This window comes from Rhinichthys klamathensis, unplaced genomic scaffold, assembly GCF_029890125.1.
Source record: "Rhinichthys klamathensis goyatoka isolate OS25496 unplaced genomic scaffold, OSU_Roscu_1.1 h1tg000065l_1, whole genome shotgun sequence".
Taxonomy (NCBI): domain Eukaryota; kingdom Metazoa; phylum Chordata; class Actinopteri; order Cypriniformes; family Leuciscidae; genus Rhinichthys; species Rhinichthys klamathensis.
This window is the reverse complement of record NW_026606608.1, coordinates 1,503,873-1,525,264: the sequence shown is the minus strand read 5'-3', so window position 1 is coordinate 1,525,264 and position 21,392 is coordinate 1,503,873. Positions and strand designations below refer to the sequence as shown.

The 21,392-nt window shown below is 36.7% G+C and overlaps 1 protein-coding gene across 1 annotated transcript in view; it reads right to left on the bottom strand.

The window, feature by feature from the left end:
• Window positions 1-21,392, bottom strand: part of iqck (IQ motif containing K) — an 84,117-nt gene that overhangs the window by 42,793 nt on the left and 19,932 nt on the right. Inside the window, exons 4-6 of the mRNA XM_056249948.1 lie at window positions 6,201-6,253; window positions 5,996-6,073; window positions 3,650-3,734 (exon numbers count right to left, since the gene is read on the bottom strand). Of these exons, the coding sequence (XP_056105923.1) occupies window positions 3,650-3,734; window positions 5,996-6,073; window positions 6,201-6,253 (216 nt within the window). The remainder of the gene's footprint in view (window positions 1-3,649; window positions 3,735-5,995; window positions 6,074-6,200; window positions 6,254-21,392) is intronic.

The following is a 21,392-nucleotide window of genomic DNA, read 5'->3' as shown; positions in this document are numbered from 1 at the left end:
CAAAGGCGGGTACATTTTTCTTATTTCGTTTGAAGATCATATTTTTTCATTTAGCATTGCCCTTCACAAGATGTTTGCCCCGAAGACAAAATAAGTACTTAGCCCCATCATCCAATTCAAAAGGTTTACACTCTTAATGCATATTCTGCAAGGGGTGTGTAAACTTATGAGCATAACTCAACGCTTCAATTTTCAAGTGTAATTCACTTTGCAACAATCATGTTTCAAAGTGTAATACCATCTTAGTTATAAACTGACATTTAATCAAATTATGTGCATGAGACACAAAAGTGATGAAACAAAGAAAAGACAGGACAAAAAAAACTGATTTATAGTCTCTTAATTAATATGAGCTCATAAAAGCTACATGCTTAATTATAATTATGTTTATAATTAAATATTTTTATACACCACTTGCATGTTAATATGTGAAAGCATGTTAAAATCTCTCTTAAAGGTACATCATGTAAGTTTCACCGTTAGAGGTCGCTTATTCTAAACAATAATAAAGGTGTAGCTTTGAGAGAATGAGTGTGGGATCATGGGATTATCGTCTTCTCCTCCACAGCCGATGGAAAGCTTTCTAAAGGGGGTCGCACTCAGCAGGGACGTGCACCGGAATTTTTAGGGGCAGTTGCTCTGACCTGAAAAAAGGGCACCCCTCACGGGCTATATGAAGGACTGAGAATAACAGGGTGTTTATTAAAATATAGGCTATATACACAAAGAAGTAAAAACTGAAATACATCACCTTAACTACTAGCCTACTAATAATGACACAGAAAAACATGACTCGAGTCATGAAAATCCATGCAGCATAATAAAATGGTTCTCACACTCCAGTAATATTTCTGTGAATTGAATTAATCTTGCACTTGTTCATAGTTTTTGTATTATGTCTGAATATATTCAGTTGAATTTTGCCCATACAAATTGCCTTATCTGACCGTGTTTATGTCCAAACTCAATGCCTCATATTATGGTCTTATTATTTATAAAGATCGCAAAACGTCAGAGATGACAGGTTTATGCAACTTTGTAAACAGTAGGCTATACAAAATGTAATATGTTAAATGTCACCAAAATACACACGAGAAAAAGAGTTCCTCATATTATTGTTTATAGTTTTTTTTTTAATTATTATCATTTATTTATTTTTTATTTTTTTTTAATTTGAAAAGAAATAATCTGGATTGAATTGACAGATGGGGAAAACTCGCTTCTAAAAAAAAAACGCTTAGATTTCGGGAAAAAATACAATCCTTTTTTAACCTTTTGGCTTCCCGTACATTCAGTTGTGCTTCTTGCTCGTCGGTCAGTTCTGATCGTTCTGATGGTACGTATGGTAACTGGGCAACTTACGCATGATTTGTAGTATGATTCGGTCGCGTGCAACGCGCAGCCACGTAAACAGAGTTTGCCCTTCCCCTACTGACTTTCACTTTCGGTGCCCGAATGGAAGTGAATGAGGCTTTGCGATTTTTTTTTTTTCTAGGCCTACGTGGAATTCTGCATCCATTGTACGATTTTTTTCTTTTTTTTTCTTTTTTTTCTCGGGAGGGCAACGTGAGTCGAGAAGGGCATATGGGCAACCTGAGCAACCCCCCTGTGCACGTCCCTGGCACTCAGTGTTGCCACAGTTACTTTCAAAAAGTAACTTACAGATTACTTGATTTAAATGTAACTTAGTTTACAGATAACTTGATTTTAAAAGTAACTTAGTTACAAGTTACTCTATTAGTTACATTCAGCAGCTGCCGAAAACATCCATTTTTAACAGTAACGTCAACAATGTATCTCCTGACATTTTAAGTTGAACTTAAAAACTATTTCCTGAAAAAATACATGTTTTTATAAAAATAAAATAAAGACAGTCTTTATTGGCTTCACTTAACATATGTTTTTATAAAAAATAAAAATAATGACAGTCTTTCTTGAATTAACTTAACATAAATACTTGTTTTTTTAAATAAAAATTTAAATAAAGACAGTCTTTCTTTACTTCACTTAACATAAATACTTGTTTTTCTAAAACATAAAACAAAAGACAGTCTTTCTTGATCTGACTCGCGATCACTAGTGAACGCGCCAAAGAGAAATGCACATTTCATACGGATTACATAAGCAGAGAACAGTCTGTTTTCTTTCTTTTTGAATTGTTCTGTTTATTAGTACACATTTCGAGCTTTCTATAGATATATTTCTCAGGTGTGTGTGTGAGGCAAGTAGTATAGGCCTACCTTATACGCTGTGTTTCGGTTCATTTATGACTCATGAGACGCGCCGGCGCCTCCGTGTCGTGATTATCTATTGTCTGCTATATTTACTTTTTATTTATTAAATCCAGGCAATTGGTTGATAAAACATTTATTAAAATGAAGATACAATTAATACAAAACGAAATTCACCTTAATGAAAGGCTTTGTGCTTTCTGTTTGATGTCTCTGTGAAAGTTTTAAAGCAGTCTTTCAGTGCCGCTTTCAGAGCGGTCACGTCCGTGCATGTTTTTCCCTCATAAATGCACGAAAAATAAGACAAAATGAATATTTTATGTTCTGTGGAGAGCCAACCCTTCTTCGTCCGGTGGGTAGTATACTTTTTGTACTTTTGCCAACTAAAAGTTACAATTTTTTGTGTCACGTCCGTTACAGATGTGTATTTCCCTCATATTAAATATAATGATATTTAGAATGATAGAATGATATTTTTCTAATGTCTGTCCAGACATTATTAAGGGAGTATGGATAAACAGACGCTTCAATATATTAGTATTAAATGCATTTTCTGAGAATTTGTCACGTCCATAACGCTAGAATTGCCCAATTCTAAAGAATTTATCCTCAACTAGTTTTGTGGTGTAGGTCTACGTATTTTATAATGTTAACTTAAAATAATACGAATAGTAATTTAAAGATGTGGTAGCATTGGATCTGGACGGGAAGGATAGCTAACTCACTCTGGGTGATTGTGATTCTGCCTTCTCACACACATTTCAGTTTCATATCGCATATCAGCCATCATTTCTACTAAAGAAAATGACAAAAATAGTAACGCACAGTAACTTGGATAAGTAACTTTAATCTGATTACTGGTTTGGAAATAGTAACGCGTTAGATTACTCGTTACTGAAAAAAGTGTTCAGATTAGAGTAACGCGTTACCGAGTAACGCGTTACCAGCATCACTGGTCGCACTATAGCTAGGCCATTACTTACAGCTTTGCATATTATAAATAAAGAGGGGGTAATACTTTTGTGTTATGTTGCCCACCATTACTGGTACTGCCATCTTTTATGAGCAATTTTGGCCAGCTTTTGAGTGAAATCAAATGAGGCCAGAATCCATGTATTTAATAAAAGAAATGCTTTGATTACAGTAATTTAGCCTTAAGTTTATTCATTGGATTGATAGTTGTATCCAAATAGCATTGGAATGATATAGTCAAGAGCAGTTTATAAAAGCCCCCCTTTGCCCCATTATAGACTGTTTTTTATAGACAGTTTTCTTAAGCAGTTGAATTTCAGAGGAACTCTGATAGCACACTGCAGGACATACCTACAGAAAACAATATATATAAGATAAAGAGCAGAGATGCAACCCTGACAGGTAGCATCTCTGCAACCCTTTCAGACGGTATTATTTTGTATTACCTTATATCCCCTCCAGAATGCCTGGATCAAAACTGCAGCTTGCTCGTCTGTTAAAAGTAGAGAAACCGGAAGGTGCTTCCTGGGGCTGACAAAGAAAAGAGGCATTTCAAATGATGGCATATCGTTCATTACTTTATAATATTTCAAATCAACAACAATTCCTAGACTTGATATAGGCTTTAAACAGACACATAATCTCATGAGCAAGCCTATTCTCTATTGTATATTTCCTACTTGTATACATTGCAAGTTTTGCTAGACCAATCATGAAGTTGATATTTTACCCAGTTTTTGACTGTACCCTGCCCCAAAATAAAAGCATTGTGGTTCTCCAAATTTGAAAAATATTTGACTCAGCAAGACAAAAAGTCCCACACATCCTAAAAAACAATGCAACAGCATAAAAAAACCACACAAAACGCACACTTATCATCTTTAACACTTGGATTAATAACAGAAATAAAACCATGAACCACCATGACGCCATGCAGAATTCTCTATTGTAAGTCTCCAGATTTCATATTCAATGGTGGTTTGTAAAGCCCTCTCCAAAACAGTTTTCATCGTCAATCCCAAGCTTTTTCCTCCAAACTGCATCAACTGGGTATGTGTATCAATATATTGGGTCCGTGCATTAGCTCTTAAAGTGGCAGCAACCTAAAATACGGCTGCTGTCTGTGTCATTAATGTTGATGAAACGACAAAGAGAAAATCACTCACTGCTTTTAATTTATGAATTAATTTATTAACTCACTGCTAATAAGTTTGTTTTGTTTCGTTTTTGTTTTGTTTTTTATCTCAAAATGTCGGATCCCATTGACTTGCATTATATGAATGCAACAGAGGACCACGGTTTTTCCGCTAAAAATCTTCTTTACTGTTCTACTAAAAGTCACCTCCATCTTGGATCTTACTTTGGGTAAGCTTCTTTTCATAGGCAAGAAGGACGGTGGCTTGAGGCCGTGTATCGACTACCGCAAACTGCCCAAACCGTCAAGTTCACTCCAGCCGTCATCGTGAGTCCTATCCAATGGTCTTTGGACAAACAAATTGACGAAGCTTCAAAATCGGAACCCGCTCCGCCGGGAGGTCCTAAGGGACGAGCCTACGTCCACCGGCTCTACGTCTGTCCCTCATGGACTCAGTCCATACGTCTCTGAGCTCTGGACATCCAGGCAGCCAGCGAACCCTCTCGCTTCTCCAAAACAAGTACTGATGGCCAGAAATTACCCAGAATGTCTCCCAATTCGTCAAGGCCTGTTCAGCCTGTTCCGGTAAACTGGTTCCATTACCCATCCCCAACTGTCCTTGGTCCCACAACCTACCTACTACACTTTCATCCTGGTTGTCGTCAACAGATTCTCAAAAGCTTGCAAACTGATCCCCCTGAGAGGGTTACCCACAGCATTGGGAAAAGCGGAACCCTCATTTCAACACGTTTTATGTGATTTCGGATTACCCGAAGACCGTGGAACCCAGTTCATGTCTCGTGTCTGGCACTCCTCCTTCCAACTCCTGGGGATTTCTCTCAGTCTCTCATCCGAATACCATCACCAAACCAACAGCCAGACTCTGGAGAGTCTTACTGCCACCAACACCAACACGACTGGAGTCGCTTCCTCCCCTGAGCCGAGTATGCACAGAACTCTCTCCGTCAAACCACCCCCTTTCAGTGCATACTCGGCTACCAGCCTCCTCTGTTTCCCTGGTCAGGGGAGCCATCGGACATCCCGGCTGTCAACTACCGGTTTCAGGAGAGCGAGAGAGTATGGGATTCAGCTCACATCCATCTCCAGCGACCAGTACGAAGACACATGAGCCAGGTCGATGCATGTAGATCTGCCTCCTGGGATGGTGCTGCTCTTCTCTCTAGTAATATGGCTCAGACCTCAAACATGAATTGGGGATCAGGTCAGGAAGCAGACAGACTGGCTAAAACGACCGTCTGCTAGCTGTCTCACGTCACCCAGGTCAGATAAATCCCATCACATAGAGACTCTTTCACCTAGATATCATCACATAGGACATACAAAAAACTTCCAAACCCATTTAAGGGTAAAAATGTAATTGATGTTCAACAAACAAAAAACAGAGTTGAGTAAAAAGTACGATATCATGCTTTGGAATGTAGTGAAGTAAAATTTTCCCGAAGATAAAAATATGGATACAAGTACAGACACTTGAAAAATTTACTTAAGTACAGTAACAAAGTAGAAATACTTTGTTGTCTGTCCACCACTGCCCCTACCCAGAGAGAGAGAGAGAGAGAGAGAGAGAGAGGGAGAGAGAGAACGATAAAGAAATGTGCAACAGGGACACCAGAGTATTTATAAGGCAATAACTTACTGTTTTAGAAACCAGTCCTGGACAAAAGGAATATTGTGAAAATTCGTAGGTGTTCGTTCTGTCCATTGAGGGTTTTTACTGATAAACAAGAGAGTAAAGAATATGTTTAGACAAACTTAACCATTTTTACTGTATGTATAAAAGTCACAACAAAATAACCACACAATATTGGCAGTACACAAAGGGTCGCAATTCTCCCACTCACTTGTATAGCCATTCAGTCAGGAAGTCACAGCCATTAAATGCCGTCTTTTTCCTCTAGATTGGCAATGAAACATGTGAAATAAAAATAATGAAAAGTATGTTATACAAAATATTATTGTTGTATTATTGCTGATCAGTGGAGGCATCCTGGCATATCAAGTGCCATGGCACCATGGCAAGTGCCTAGGTCGCATTTTGACAGCATTGACAGCTTTAGTGACTTAAAGGGGTCATCGGATGGAAAATTCACTTTTATATGGTGTTTGGATGTAAATGTGTGTTCTCAGTGTGTGTGGACAACCACCATACAATGAAAAAAAAATCCTTTCACTCCTTTTTTTTTTTATCCTCAAAAAGCCTAAACACTCCCAATAATCAAGCCGTTTGGATTTTCTAAGCAATATGAAGTCATTCTAAGTCATTTGCTCATGCTCCGCCCACGACCACGGACGGACTGTCCCGTATTAGCATATTTCCGCCCTCAGCCATTTATATACTTTCTGCGAGGCAGATTGCCATGGCAGCACTTTACGTGTCTTGTGTCGACACCCCCCATGGAAGAGAGGGTGGGGTGAGCAGTTGCTCATTTGATAATATAGATTTATAGAGACATGCACCGAAACGGGTCGCTGTGAACAGAGCTGTGTTTGAGGAGGTAAAAGGGAGTTGTTTTACACAACCATTGAGGAATTTTAACCAAAGTATGTTACAAACTTTACATGAAGACCCTAAAGAATCATACCAACTTGTGGAAAATGGGCATCCGAAAGGGGTCACCCTTTAAGGCCCTGATATACTTTAAGCAAAATCAAAGAATGAACTGGTGTGACGTCATTTCGGACAAAATCAGACCAAAACGAATTAAACTGTTTGCCAAAGTACTACCATTGGTTCGTGGCGATTACATAATAGGTGGGTGAAGGGGTCGCACACCGGACGAGAAGTGCAGCGCCGCGTCGCGCAACGCCACATCTTCAAAATCCCGCCGCGCCACAGAGACCCATTTACATAGTTTTATATTAAATTTACATTTATTTGTCTCAAATCGTCGTTAACCCTCTGGGGTCTGAGGTGTTTTCGGGGTCCTTGAGATGTTTTGGCATGCTCTGACATTTGTGCTTTTTTCAGTTGCTTATAAACATATTAATGGCACAGGTGAAATTACACTGTATATAGCACACACAGGGCTACCATAATATGTGAGCAACATGTATGTACATGTTTGTATTTTTGAGAGAATATTGTTTATGCGTGGTTATTGAAAAAACTAAAAAATAAAGTTTATAATATAAGGCCACAAATAACATACTAAATATCTGTCCACAAGACTTTTGACTAGTGGATGTTATCGCCTAGAGTTTTTGCTTCAAATTGATCTGAAAATCATTCTGCCTTATCATTCACATAAAACAATAGATTGTTTTAAATTGTGAAAAACATTTTTTTGTTTGCAAAGGCAATATGCGGATGGGTGGAACGGCCCAACCCCCTCATGAATAATTAGGCAGTTCTCACCTGAGCAGACTGCATACTAATGAGCCTTTCAATCAGGGGTGTCACACAAGAAAGAATGCAAGGACAATATATATACACTACCGTTCAAAAGTTTGGGGTCAGTGAGAATTTTATTTTTATTTTTTGGAGGAAAGAAAACAATACTTTTATTTATCAAGGAATAATTAATTTGATCGAAAGTGACAGTAAAGACATTTATAATGTTACAAAAGTCTTTTGAACTTCCTATTCATCAAAGAATCCTAAAACAAACAAAAAAACTGTACAACTGACAGACCAACAACTGTTTCAACATTGATAATAATAATAAATGTTTCTTGAGCATCAAATCCTCATATTATACTGATTTGTGAAGGATCATTTGACACTGAAGACACTGACACTGGTGATGCTGAAAATTCAGCTTTGATCACAGGAATAAATTACACTTTACTATATATTCACACAGAAAACAGCTGATTTACACTGGAATAATATTTAATACTATAACTGATTTTTGTTGTATTTTTAATCAAATAAGCGCAGCCATGGTTAGCAGAAGAGAATTCTTTTAAAAGTATTTAAAATCGTACCGACCCCAAACTTTTGAACGGTAGTGTATATAAATAAATAAATGTTTATACACACACACACACACACATATATATATATATATATATATATATATACAAACAATCAAAATTTAAATGAAAGCCAAAAGCACATTTATAGTCACACCTTTTAGCCATCCACATACCATTTTTAGCCATCCACCGCGGTAAAAATAAACCAGTCGCATTGCAAAGTCGTTCGCGAAATGACCGCCAGGTGGCGCAAAGGGACATTTAGCAAAACGTAAGTGGGGCTAATGTCTATTAACAGTAGCCTAAGGATGAAATACTACAAGTTATGGTAATTTCCAAATAAGCCTACAACAAATTGTTGGTCATACAGATAAGATATAATCTTTTAAAACTTTAAAAGGCTAAAGTAGGCCTACACTCTCACAGGCTAAAGACAAAACGTTTTCTTGCTCATGTCAGAAACAGACGTTTGAGTATTTCTCAGTGAGAAAATTCATAGCTGAGCGGTAGAACTTACGGTTCATCATCAAGATGACACGGGTTCAAATCCCGCACAAACATGGTCTGCTGTAAATTTTATATTTATTATTGCAAAGAGATTTGTCTAGCTCTAAAACTCTGTTACACCATACAGTTTTTTTTTTTGCTTATATTTATAAAATACAATTATCATGCATTTCCATTTCACACTAAGTAAAAATACAAAAAAACAAAATAGTATCCTACAGAACGACTTTGCATCTGTATAATAATAGGCTACCAATCGTAATTTCAAAAGCAGTTCTGTAAAAAAATAAATTATATATAGCCTATATATATAGGCTATATATATATAATTTTTTTTATTCCAGGCTCTCATGGCACACCCCCGATTTCTCACGCTGAAGTGTCAACCCGGTCGGTCAAATTCCTGAAGGATATAGTTTATCTATAGATACCTGTTGAGCCACTCGTGATCGACTAGTTATTATACCGCAAATTAGTTAAAATATCCCGTAATCTATCTAGAGCGAGCGTGCATGCGAGACAGATATTGTGCTCCAAACCGTGCGCGCGCATGGCAGAGAGGTCTGTTCCCTAACCTAGAGTTTTTAAAAACATGGTTTTAAGTAAAGTGTGATTTGCCAGGGGGGACTGGGATTTCCTTCTGGTCTAAACATCCCTGCTTCTGCTGAATTATTTTAATCCCCACACCCCTCCCTCCACAGCTAATCAATGCTATAGGCTACTTCACTATCAAATATATAAAATAGAGATATGCAACAGGCACGTTTAAACGACAAACAATAAAATCAAAACCAGCGTTTGTTCATTAGTTCCAGTGGCCTTAATGCATGCACGGCTTTTCAAATTTCACAAAGCGTGTTGAGATTATTTTGAATGAAATATTGAAGTTTATAATTAAGTGTTTTGGCACACCACGCCGAGTGGCCCTATGCATTTTTCTAAAGTCGGGTTTATTCTGGCATGGTGAGTTAGTGTTCGACAAACACGGCGGCGCGTTCATTTAGATTCATTTATTTTTCTCATTATTACAGCTAAAATAACTTAGTAGGCGACTCCGTAATTTTTTGGTCATACAGATAAGAGTAGAGTAGCTTACATCGTTCAAAACTGTAAACTTGTATTCGTATTAGGCTAACGACAAAAACAGTATAGGCTATCTGTCGTCTCTGTCTCCGGGAACTGCGCGTCACAAAAATGAACCGAAAGCCACTTCAGCTCAGTCACGATAAGAAATCGGCTATGTCTAAAGCCTTTAAATGTCTAAATATTTAGGCTAATAAATGTTATCTGATTATAGGCTAATCCATATGAAAACTAGAGGAACAGAGGATCTACTCAAACATGCAATGTAAGCGCTTCCCAATGAGAAAATGACATGGGTGAAAATCTCGCTCTAATTAAATGTAGGCTAAATCGCCCTGAATTAAAATGTAAAAACAGATCAAATAATGTATTTGTCGAAATGTTGCGATATTGTTTCATTTAAGTTCATAATTGTTCTATAAATGTTATTTACTTTAGCAGCATTACCACGAAGCACCGTGTTTCGATATTATTTGAATAATACAAAATCAAATAAAAACTTAATTCACAAATTGCATGCCTGGTTGTAAGGATCCAAAGATCCCTGTAGAATTTAATATTGAGTTGAACATTTTGTTCATGACAACAAATTAACAAGCGTTTTTTCAGGTTATATTTAGTTTTGCTTGGAAAAAGCTGGCCCAAACCAGTTTTATTTCATCAATTATTGAAATAATGAAATATTTAGTAATAAACTTTTATGACAGAAATATCACTAGGCTACATGTAATTCCATTTAATTCCTTCATTATCAACACTGTCTAGAATAGCGATTTAAGTGTGAATTGCGACTTCTCTTTGTGTTAAGTCAGCCTCAGACTCCGATAGCCTGTGGGGGGTTGGAGGGACAGTTGCTGGACAAAGGTGTTAATGTTCCTCTTTCATATGGAGAGTGTCGGATAGCCAGCCTGATGAGCAGGCAAAATTATTGTAAGGATAAATCTGTGTCCAAATGTAGGCCCCATATTTTATATAAATTTATAATAGTAGTTTTAGTATATTATAAATATTGTAGTTTATTTATTGTAGCCTATTTAAAGTTTTTTTTCACACAAAATTTCAATTGAAGTTATTGTACGGTGAATTCAACAAGGCATGCTGTGTCTTTGAAGCAACAATTAAAGGCTAAATAATTTTTTCGTGATTTGTATGGCTGACACGCAGCGACATATACAGTATTATCAGAGCGAGGGAGACTAAATAAACTTGTTAAAAAGAGATCCAGCGCGAGAGAGGCAAAGAGAAACGCATGTTTTTAATTTAAATATGTTTCTTTGGACAATTTTCGTTTTGTACTGTTTTAATTGTTTAATTTAGCTGTAATTTCTTTGGCAATACGAATTTAAAATGTCGCAAGAATAAGATTAGCCTAGTGTTTCTTATTTTGCATCGCAAAAGAAATAAACTCTAAACCGATGCAACCCTGTTTTAAATAAAAAAAAACTGTCCCGACACTTTATTTAAACCTTGAAATGTTCGAACTTGGTTTCAAACATAAGTAATTTTAGTGTTCTTTTACATTACACAATAATTTAGCAGACTAAAGACGAGCTTCTTCATTTTCATCTTCTGATGCAATCGGCTGACAATCTTTCTTCATCAGTTTATGTCGTTTGTGCAGCGGCTGCGGTTCTACAGGAATGTAGCAAATTTATGTTGTAATGATAATCAAACAAAACTCTTGACTTTAAATAAGTAAACAGATATAAACAGTTACCTATTTAAGCATCAAGGTGGGAAAATATAAACGTAGGACAACATCGGTTAACAACATGTATGCTACATTGAGATTCGATCTCGGGTCTATTGAAGCTCCTCGAAGCTCGTGTTGTTGCGTTAACCACTGAGCTATCGTAAGTACGCTGATAATGTTGTAAAGCCTCATTCATGTAGCCTAAATGTTTTTATTGCAATGTTTTATGTTGAAATGTTTTCATTATTTATTCAATTACATTTCAGTAGCCTAATTTCAGTATTGTGATTATGAATTATTTTAACTACATTTCACTTGTTGAATTCTTCTGCTACCAGCTTTCAATCGCTCTGAATCAGCGCGGTGCGGCAGCAGATTACGCATTAGAGAGAATAAACCGGAATAAACGAACACTTTTCAGAGTCTATGATTGTAGCGCCTCTTAGCGGTAAAAGGCAGCAAATACACCACACATTTTACCGCCGCGGTGGAACGGCTGATGTGGGCATTGTCATGGCTTGCCTCAACATTTGCGTTTGAATAGCGCGCGTCCTCCGTGGGCGTGTCAGATTAACGCGTAATGAAGTGTAATGAGCTGGGGAAAAAAATACTGACAGCACTCTCTTTTCATACAGATTGCATAAACTGAGAATATTTGTTTTTTATATAAATTACTTCATTTAAAAGAAGAGAATTTAAGCTTCATAAAGAAAAACCTCTCGTGCCTGTATGACAAGTAATCGCGGAGTTACAGTTAATCTTAGGACGCGTTTCAGAATGGACTTCACTGAGAGAGAGAACGCAGAACTCGCATCATGTTTGTTTTTCTTTATTTGGTGAAAAGCACAACACTTTGTTTTTATTGTGAGTATCCACAAAAAAAATAGAAACTTAACAGGATCTAATGATGTACAACACTTATATGTAAGATCAAAATTAACCGAGTATTTTGAGTCTCTTTTACACTGATAAGAAAAAAAGCGAGACAATCGCGCCGGCGCGATAGCCGACCCCAGGGGGTTAACCCTCTGGGGACCAAGAACGCACCCGTGCGTTTTGGCAGATTTTTTTCACATAGCAGAAAAATAGACTTAAACTACTCCATCATTTCTGGTCATACAGAGTTATGAAACATTTTAAAAAACTGTTAAATGTCTACTTTTTTCTGTGCCCACCTACAATCGAAATAAAATATTGTGCTTTTGTAAAATAAAGAAAATAAACAGGGTGTGCGTTCTGCCTCTCCGTGTCTGTGAACTTTTTTTCTGGAGCACGTCTCTTAACTTAAAAAAAAACTCAGCTAATACTATTCACCCAGACATGAGCAATATATGTTTATGATCATTTAAGTTTGTACTTTTAAATTATCTAATTTTAAAACTAAAATAAATATTCCCTGTTTATGTAATCTATATAAAAAGAGAGATGTGTCAGCCATTCTCATTATCGTTCTCTCAGCTCATTATTTTCCTAATGTGACACGCCCACGGAGAGTGTGCGCTATTCAAACGCTAATGATCTGAAGCAACACATTGAGACATGTAAAACGCCCATACAAACTCTGTAAACACACTATATTTAGTCAGATTAATGTACTGTCGTTTGGCGCGGCTGTGAGGAATAATCCTGGGACATTTACCTACCTCAGAACAAGTGCTGGTTTATTTTCACTTCGAGGAGCAAGCTGAACTGTAAGTGCTTTATTCTTTTGCTTTGTTCTAATCGCGATATAGAATAACGTTTAGTGTCTGTAAACGCAAAAATAGCCTACTGTTTAAATTTGAATCATGTTTCTGTGTGTGTGTGTGTGTTTGACTAGTTTAGGATCGATTATAAAGTTTTAACTCTAAAATAGACATCAAATAAGCTTTTGTTAGCAGTTTCTGCTCATTTGTTCATCTGCTCATATGTTGACAAAACATATAGTATGTTTTGTCAAAAATAAACTTATCAACTGTTATAGTGTTTGTTCCAGCTAGGCTATATCAAAATAATGAATCCTTAACTTTGAAATATGTATAATAAAAAATGTATTGGCATACTTTAAAAAAATAATACTTTATAAGAGATTTATGGAAAAAGACTATTTTCTTTTCAAGATGTTTCCAACTCTAACTTTAAACCAATTCTATTGAATGGCCCATATAACCTTACAGGATTTGTTTCCAGGTATGACTAAAAATGTGCTTTTGACTTTCATTTATATTTTGATTTTATATATATATATATATATATATATATATATGTCTGTGTGTGTGTGTGTATATATGTATATATATTTTCCTTGCATTCTTTCTTGTGACACACCTGAATGCAGGGTACCCCCAGGATCCTCCAACTTAAATTCAAGGCTTTTTAAGACCTTTTTAATACCATTTCAAATGAAATTCAATGCCAACTTCGTACCCATTCCGACAGAAGTATGAGGGGAAAATGTCAAATCTGTATACGTTTTAAACCCTAGAAACTAATTATGTACAAGGAGGCTACTTGAATTAAATAAAACATTTTACTTAAATTATCAGTCATATTTAATACATACGCAACAGCATTGTAGCGCACACGTGTATTTAATTAATAATCAAAATTAACACGCCAGTGTTAATTTTGGCAGCCATTTTTGATTTACGGAAATGCTTATTGGTCTTAATCACATTTGAGTCATCCTGTTTTTTATAGTTGTAGTTGACGAAAAGTCTTTGCATTTTTTGTCAACTTTTAGTCAAACTGCAGTTACTTTACTTTTGGTAGTTATTTTATAGCCATGTAGTCTTTAGACAGAAAATGTAATAATAATTATTCTCTCTAGGCCAATTCAATTAAGTTTATGAGAAATTATTGACATTGCACTCTTTAGCAGTAGCACTTGTGCAGTTCTACATAATTTGGTTCTCCAATGTTTTAGAGTGCCGTACCCCCTGGTGCAGTCACACCTTTTCTATTAAGGGACAAGATTTGCCCCCTTTAATACATTTTTCCATTTCATTTTTTACCTTTGTAATACCTTAAAAAGAAAAAAAGAAATAATGCTTTAAATAAAACAATGTTCATTAAATTTGCAATGTTAAAAAACATTAAAATCGCCAGTAGGTGGCAGTACCTCACTATCTTTATGAGTGAGTCTTTGAGTCATTCATTCATTGAATCTCACGATTTGTTCAAAGCCACATATTTCGTTGCAAAACAGAGCAAGCCTGACAATGTTGTTTTAAATGTAGTACATCACTTAATGTTACCCTTTTTTCTTTTCTTTTTTACTGTTGTATAAAATCAATGTCACGTTTGAAATCGTGTGGATATTCGGGAAACATTGCATTCTTGCTCTTATGAACACTGGTGGATATCAGCCTGCATTTTGATCGCAGATTTAGTCGTACAAACAGCGCAAGCGGCTCGTGACAGAACACAGACCGACTGAATGACACTTGAATTTAAGTAGAAAATCTTAAATAAAGATCGCTGAACTCCAGCTTGTCTGTGTTTTCAGATCATCCGCGCTTCTTCAGCAGTGTAGAGAGAACGCGCGCGCATGGTTGCCAGATACTATTGAAAAGACCGGGTAGAAAATATGTTCTTTTAACAGAAAAGCTCTTATTTGGGGTTTAAATTCTGTCATTTGTGGCCACAGCGGATTAAACTAGGCTATCTTGTTATGTACCTCACTTGCCTAGTAACCATAGTAACAGTGCGCACGCTTTCGCTTTTTCTGCTATGACGTGGAGCGCGAGGTGCACTCAACGCTGCATACATTTTGAATTAGCCTACATTAGTAACAGTTAATTTTGTTACGGTATGAACTTAATCCTAGCAAAGGCAAAAAAATATATAAGACCTTTGTAACGAAATCCAATACTTTGTATACTAAATTCAAGGCTTTTAAGGCCTTAATTTGAGATGATCAAATTCAAGACTTTTTCAAAACTTTTAAGACCCGCGGGTACCCTGTGAATGAAATGAATGCATCTTTGTCTTCTCAGGTGGGAATCACCTAATTATACATGAGGGGGTTGGGCCGTTCACGCCCATTCGCATATTGCCTTTCAAAAAAAAAAAAAAAAAAATTCACAATTTAAAGCAATCTATGGTGTTATGTGAATGATTAGAAAGTCAAGTCAAGTCAAGTCACATTTATTTATTTAGAAAGGATGATTTTCAGATCATTTTGAAGCAAATACTCTAGGCCACAACATCCATTAGTCAAAAGTCTTGTGGACACATATTTAGTACCGTATTTTCCAGACTATAAGTCGCTCCGGAGTATAAGTCGCATCAGCCCAAAAATGCGTCATGACGAGGAAAAAAACATATATAAGTCGCACTGGACTATAAGTCGCATTTATTTATAAATTTATTTAACAAAATCCATGACCAAGAAAAAGTTATTTAAACAGACTTTAATTCATTAAAACAGAAGGCATTTAAGTTATTCAGCTACACACAATAGCACAAAGAACAACAGGCTGAATATGTGTCCGGTATGTTGTTAACGTAACACATCAACAGTTAGCAACACAATAGCATAAAGAACATACCTGAGAGGCTGAATAGGATAAAATAAAATAAAATAACATAACAAGACAGCGAGTCCAACAGTTATCGGTAAAGCAATTTCACCAAGCTCCCGCGATCTTATTCCACATTCCACTGTTTGCGTTCAGTCTAATATTTCAGTTAATATCAGTTGTTTTCAGTTAATTTTTTCAGCGGTAAAACTAGCTGTAGTCTAGAGCGCATAGAGCGCTCTCTCGTGGCTGTAGACGGTAATGTCACCCCCAATTTCGGCAAATGATGCATTCACGTCATACCACATACATAAAAAACTCGCAAATAATAATCTGGGGCTGTCAGCGATCCTGTGACGAGTAAATCTTGGTAATTTTGTTATATTAGTCGCACCTGACTATAAGTCGCAGGACCAGCCAAGGTATGAAAAAAAGTGCGACTTATAGTCCGGAAAATACGCTATGTGTTTTGTGGCCTTATTTCAGAAACTTTCATTTTTAGTTTTATCAATAAACATGCATAAACAATATTCTCTCAAAAATACAAACTGGTACATACATGTTGCTTACATATTATGGTAGCCCTGTTTGTGCTAAATAGAGTGTAATTTCACCTGTGCCAGTAATATAAACATATTACTGGCACAGGTGAAATTATCAATGCAATGCAATGCAATGCAATGTTTTTGGGGTCCTTGAGATGTTTTGACATGCCCTGACATTTGTGCTTTTTCAGTTGCTTATAAACATAAGCAACTGAAAAAGCACAAATGTCAGGGCATGTCAAAACATCTCAAGGACCCCAAAAACACCTTGGTCCCCAGAGGGTTAATGTATATACTGACTTCACCCTGTGCGGCAATATACATTATACAATATTGTAAGACTGGAAAACTGGAAACTGGGTGAAGAGATAGACCACTGGTCTATGGCTTTTAAGGACCTTGGCAAATTAACATTTGAACTCTCACACACACACACACACACACACTTCTTCCCCGCATCCCCCACTCTCGCAGTGACACATAAAAACTCACATAAGAATATCTATGGTTTGATGTGAATGATTATCATTGAGTATTATGTTTGGTATCATTTGAAATGTCTCAGGAATGAGTGGTACAAATGTCTCATTCCCAAAGTATAAAACAAAAGGTAATAAGGTTTTTTAAGAGTTTAGGGATATCTGGCACACAAATGAATGTGGTCTCCTACTCCCAAGGTGTGGTCTCCTACTCCCAAGGTGTGAACTCAATGCTAATTTCCACTGTTAGCAAATGGTACCATGTAAATTTACTTCTGCCCCCAGTAAGTCTGGGGGGATGAACACAGTACATTTCCACTGTGAATACAGGTTTACATAGGAAATGAGGTCTGGCTATTTAATGGAAGGCAGCAAGGGATCGTGGCTTTTTCTGTATTTCAGATAGCCCGTGAGGTTTAGCTCATGTAGTTCATGTTGGGTTTGCATCTATTTCTCTAATCCTAAAACATTTGATGATTTGCATTGATTATCTTTCAATTGATTATGGAATTGTTAAAATACATTTACCTGACATAATAAATTGTTATATTTGATTATTCTAACAGACTTTGACTTTATTTTCATTGGAGTTAAAAGGAATAGTCAAACATTAACGTATATTTAATGATGCACAGATATCATTAAAACACTTTCATTCTATGGAGTCAGATGAAACGAGTTAATACATAAGACAAAATATATTATATTTAATTAAAAAATCCTTTTGCCATTGGAAGAGACGGAACGCGCGTTGAGACCTTCACCGCTAATTTGAATGCCGCCCTTGGATCGAATTAGACGGTCTTACAAATTGGCGACCCCCGAGACGTGATCGCAACAGATGAATTCGCGAGCAACGTCTTTTCCAGCAAAGTATGGGGATTTTAAAATCAGCATGAGGTTTGAACATCTTCACTTTCTTCTGCCGCTGTGGTAAGTCATTTTTTTCTTCCCTCTTGAGAAGTGTTGAGAAAATGTTGTTTGCATTGTTAGGGGTAGCTATAGGAAAGCCCTTTGTTTAGTCCAGAACTGAAATACGTGAGGACGTGATAAGCGACAGCGCAGATGAAGAATGAAAACCCTTGTTAATAGATTAAAGATATCCTTGTTTGCCTAAGCAACAAAAAACGAAACCTAAAATCGGAATAACATCTTCCAAATGTTTTTCGTGTAACGTTACTTGATGAGGAGCTGTAAAACAGCCTAAAAGTCTTCAAATCAGCCGCATGTTTGTCGCCATTGTGGTATTGGCTTTGTTGAAACGAACTAGCAACACATGAAGAGAATCGGCAAACAACAGAAAGGAAAATCTAAGTTTGTAAACGGAGAAATCGGAGAACACGTGATTTTACAAATACAAAGGCAGATCGATGCATTGTTTATAAAAAGCTAAATTTGGGAAAACAGGATGATATGATTTACAGGCTAAAAGCGGATCTCATGGCTAAGCTAAATGCTATTTTCCATGCTGCCTCCAAAAGGAGACTAAGCTAAATGCTAGTACGGTATTGCCCATGCTACTTAAACAAAGCTAATGCTAAATGCTAAATGCCATGCTGCATTCAGAAATAACCCTTTGCGTGACCGGCCCACCGGTGGGCACAAAAGCCACATTGAATAATACTCTAAACTAATCTTGACAAACTCTATATTGCATTTGAAAGCTTCCACTTTAAAGGAGAACTCCGGCGCAAAATGAACCTTTGGTCTAATTGCACATTGTTACCTAGTCAACCGTTATCTGAGATTTGTTTTCATGATTATCGAATGTAAATAGTTTTATCTCTAAAAACAGTTTAGCCTATAAAGCTAGTATAACGGTAGTATATTGGGCATAGTGTAATGACAAATAAAAATCGCTTGTTAATACCACTAACAAGGCTGAAAATAGACCCACACTAACACGGTAGCATAATGAGGGTCCCTACCTTCAAACCGAAGCATTGAGAACTTTGTAAGTGTAAAGACAGTTTAATAAGAAGATATTTTAAACATACAGTCAACTTCGTGTATACAGGCAGAAGCCATCTTTGAAATACAGCCTTTACCAGTCAATCTACGAACGCCGATCCAAGTGCGCTGGTGAGAATGATAAGGTGAGCGCGAACAGCAGGCTTGGATCGGCGTTCGTAGATCGACTGGTAAAGGCTGTATTTCAAAGATGGCTTCTGCCTGTATACACGAAGTTGACTGTATGTTTAAAATATCTTATTATTAAACTGTCTGGACACTGACAAAGTTCTCAATGCTCGGTTTGAAGGTAGGGAGCCTCATTATGCTACCGTGCTAGTGTGGGGCTATTTTGAGCCTTGTTAGTGGTATTAACAAGCGATTTTTATTTGTCATTGATCTATGCCCAATGTTCGCGCTCACCTTATCATTCTCACCAGCGCACTTGGATCGGCGTTCGTAGATTGACTGGTAAAGGCTGTATTTCAAAGATGGCTTCTGCCTGTATACACGAAGTTGACTGTATGTTTAAAATATCTTATTATTAAACTGTCTGGACACTGACAAAGTTCTCAATGCTCGGTTTGAAGGTAGGGAGCCTCATTATGCTACCGTGCTAGTGTGGGGCTATTTTGAGCCTTGTTAGTGGTATTAACAAGCGATTTTTATTTGTCATTGATCTATGCCCAATGTTCGCGCTCACCTTATCATTCTCACCAGCGCACTTGGATCGGCGTTCGTAGATTGACTGGTAAAGGCTGTATTTCAAAGATGGTTTCTGCCTGTATACACGAAGTTGACTGTATGTTTAAAATATCTTCTTATTAAACTGTCTTTACACTTACAAAGTTCTCAATGCTTCGGTTTGAAGGTAGGGACCCTCATTATGCTACCGTGTTAGTGTGGGTCTATTTTCAGCCTTGTTAGTGGTATTAACAAGCGATTTTTATTTGTCATTACACTATGCCCAATATACTACCGTTATACTAGCTTTATAGGCTAAACTGTTTTTAGAGATAAAACTATTTACATTCGATAATACTATGCCCAATATACTACCGTTATACTAGCTTTATAGGCTAAACTGTTTTTAGAGATAAAACTATTTACATCTGTTATACTAGCTTTATAGGCTAAACTGTTTTTTAGAGATAAAACTATTTACATTCGATAATCATGAAAACAAATCTCAGATAACGGTTGACTAGGTAACAATGTGTAATTAGACCAAAGGTTCATTTTGCGCCGGAGTTCTCCTTTAACACAGATGGGATTAAAAAGCAATAATGCAATAATTTGTATTTTCAAATTTGGAGTTGTGCTTTAAACATTGTAATGCACTCATAGAACACACTTTATAGTTGTTTGTGCAATATGTGCACATAGGCTAATTGTAAGTTTATTCTTTAAACACAGGATTGCTTTACTGTTTGTGTATTTGGAACACTTAGGTAATTGATGTTGTATTCTAGGCCGTGTATCCTGTGTGAACTGAATTAAACGCGTGTGTCTCTATGCTGAATGTGGTTATAATGTGATTCACAATGAATTTGAGAGTCAGAAACCACGAACGCGCATCTCATTAATCCTGAAACAAAAAACCGTTTCATATTCAAAGCTTTAGAGAACGTAGACTTTACCTCTCCACTCTATGGGAGCTGTTTCGCATACCAAATTTGTAAATGGTTACGTTTGAATTAATTCTGAATGACTCTGAAAGACTGTTTTTTCCATAGATTATTGGATTCGTATATTTCCACATCTTTCGCGTCAGATTAGCGACGGCTAATATCCGATACCATTTTAAGTGTACTTGAATGAGGAGACGGGTAGTTTCCGTCTAGAATCAGCTAATGCTGCAACCTAGATTTGGGTACGTCTAAATACCTCTGTCCTAATTTAATGTTACTTTAGATAAGTGCTAAAGTAAATTATTGAATTAAGTTCCTGAGGTGGCATTCAAGGGGGCTATGAATATGTCTTCGATTGTGTACGTGTGAATTACGGCAGATCCCAGATATTTAGCCAAAATTACCTCTGAATTGGTTATTGGAACTGACGGGAGTGTGCCGTGCGGCCTTGGGAGAAGGAACGCTGAGCGATATAGATTCCCTGATCTAAACAGATAAAACTAAAATTAAGAGTTCAAAAGAATAATCAAACGTTAAAATGGCCATTTAAAAAGACTAAATGAGAAGAAAAGGTATTTGAAAACTAGCAAACAGAAAGGAGAAACAGCGAATGTACAGCTTATGAGCCTTGAGCCAGAAAGCCTTTTCATATTCAAATGTAAACACATGCGAACGAGCAGAGACTCTTCAGAAGACCAGAAATAATATAATTTAATTTATATTCT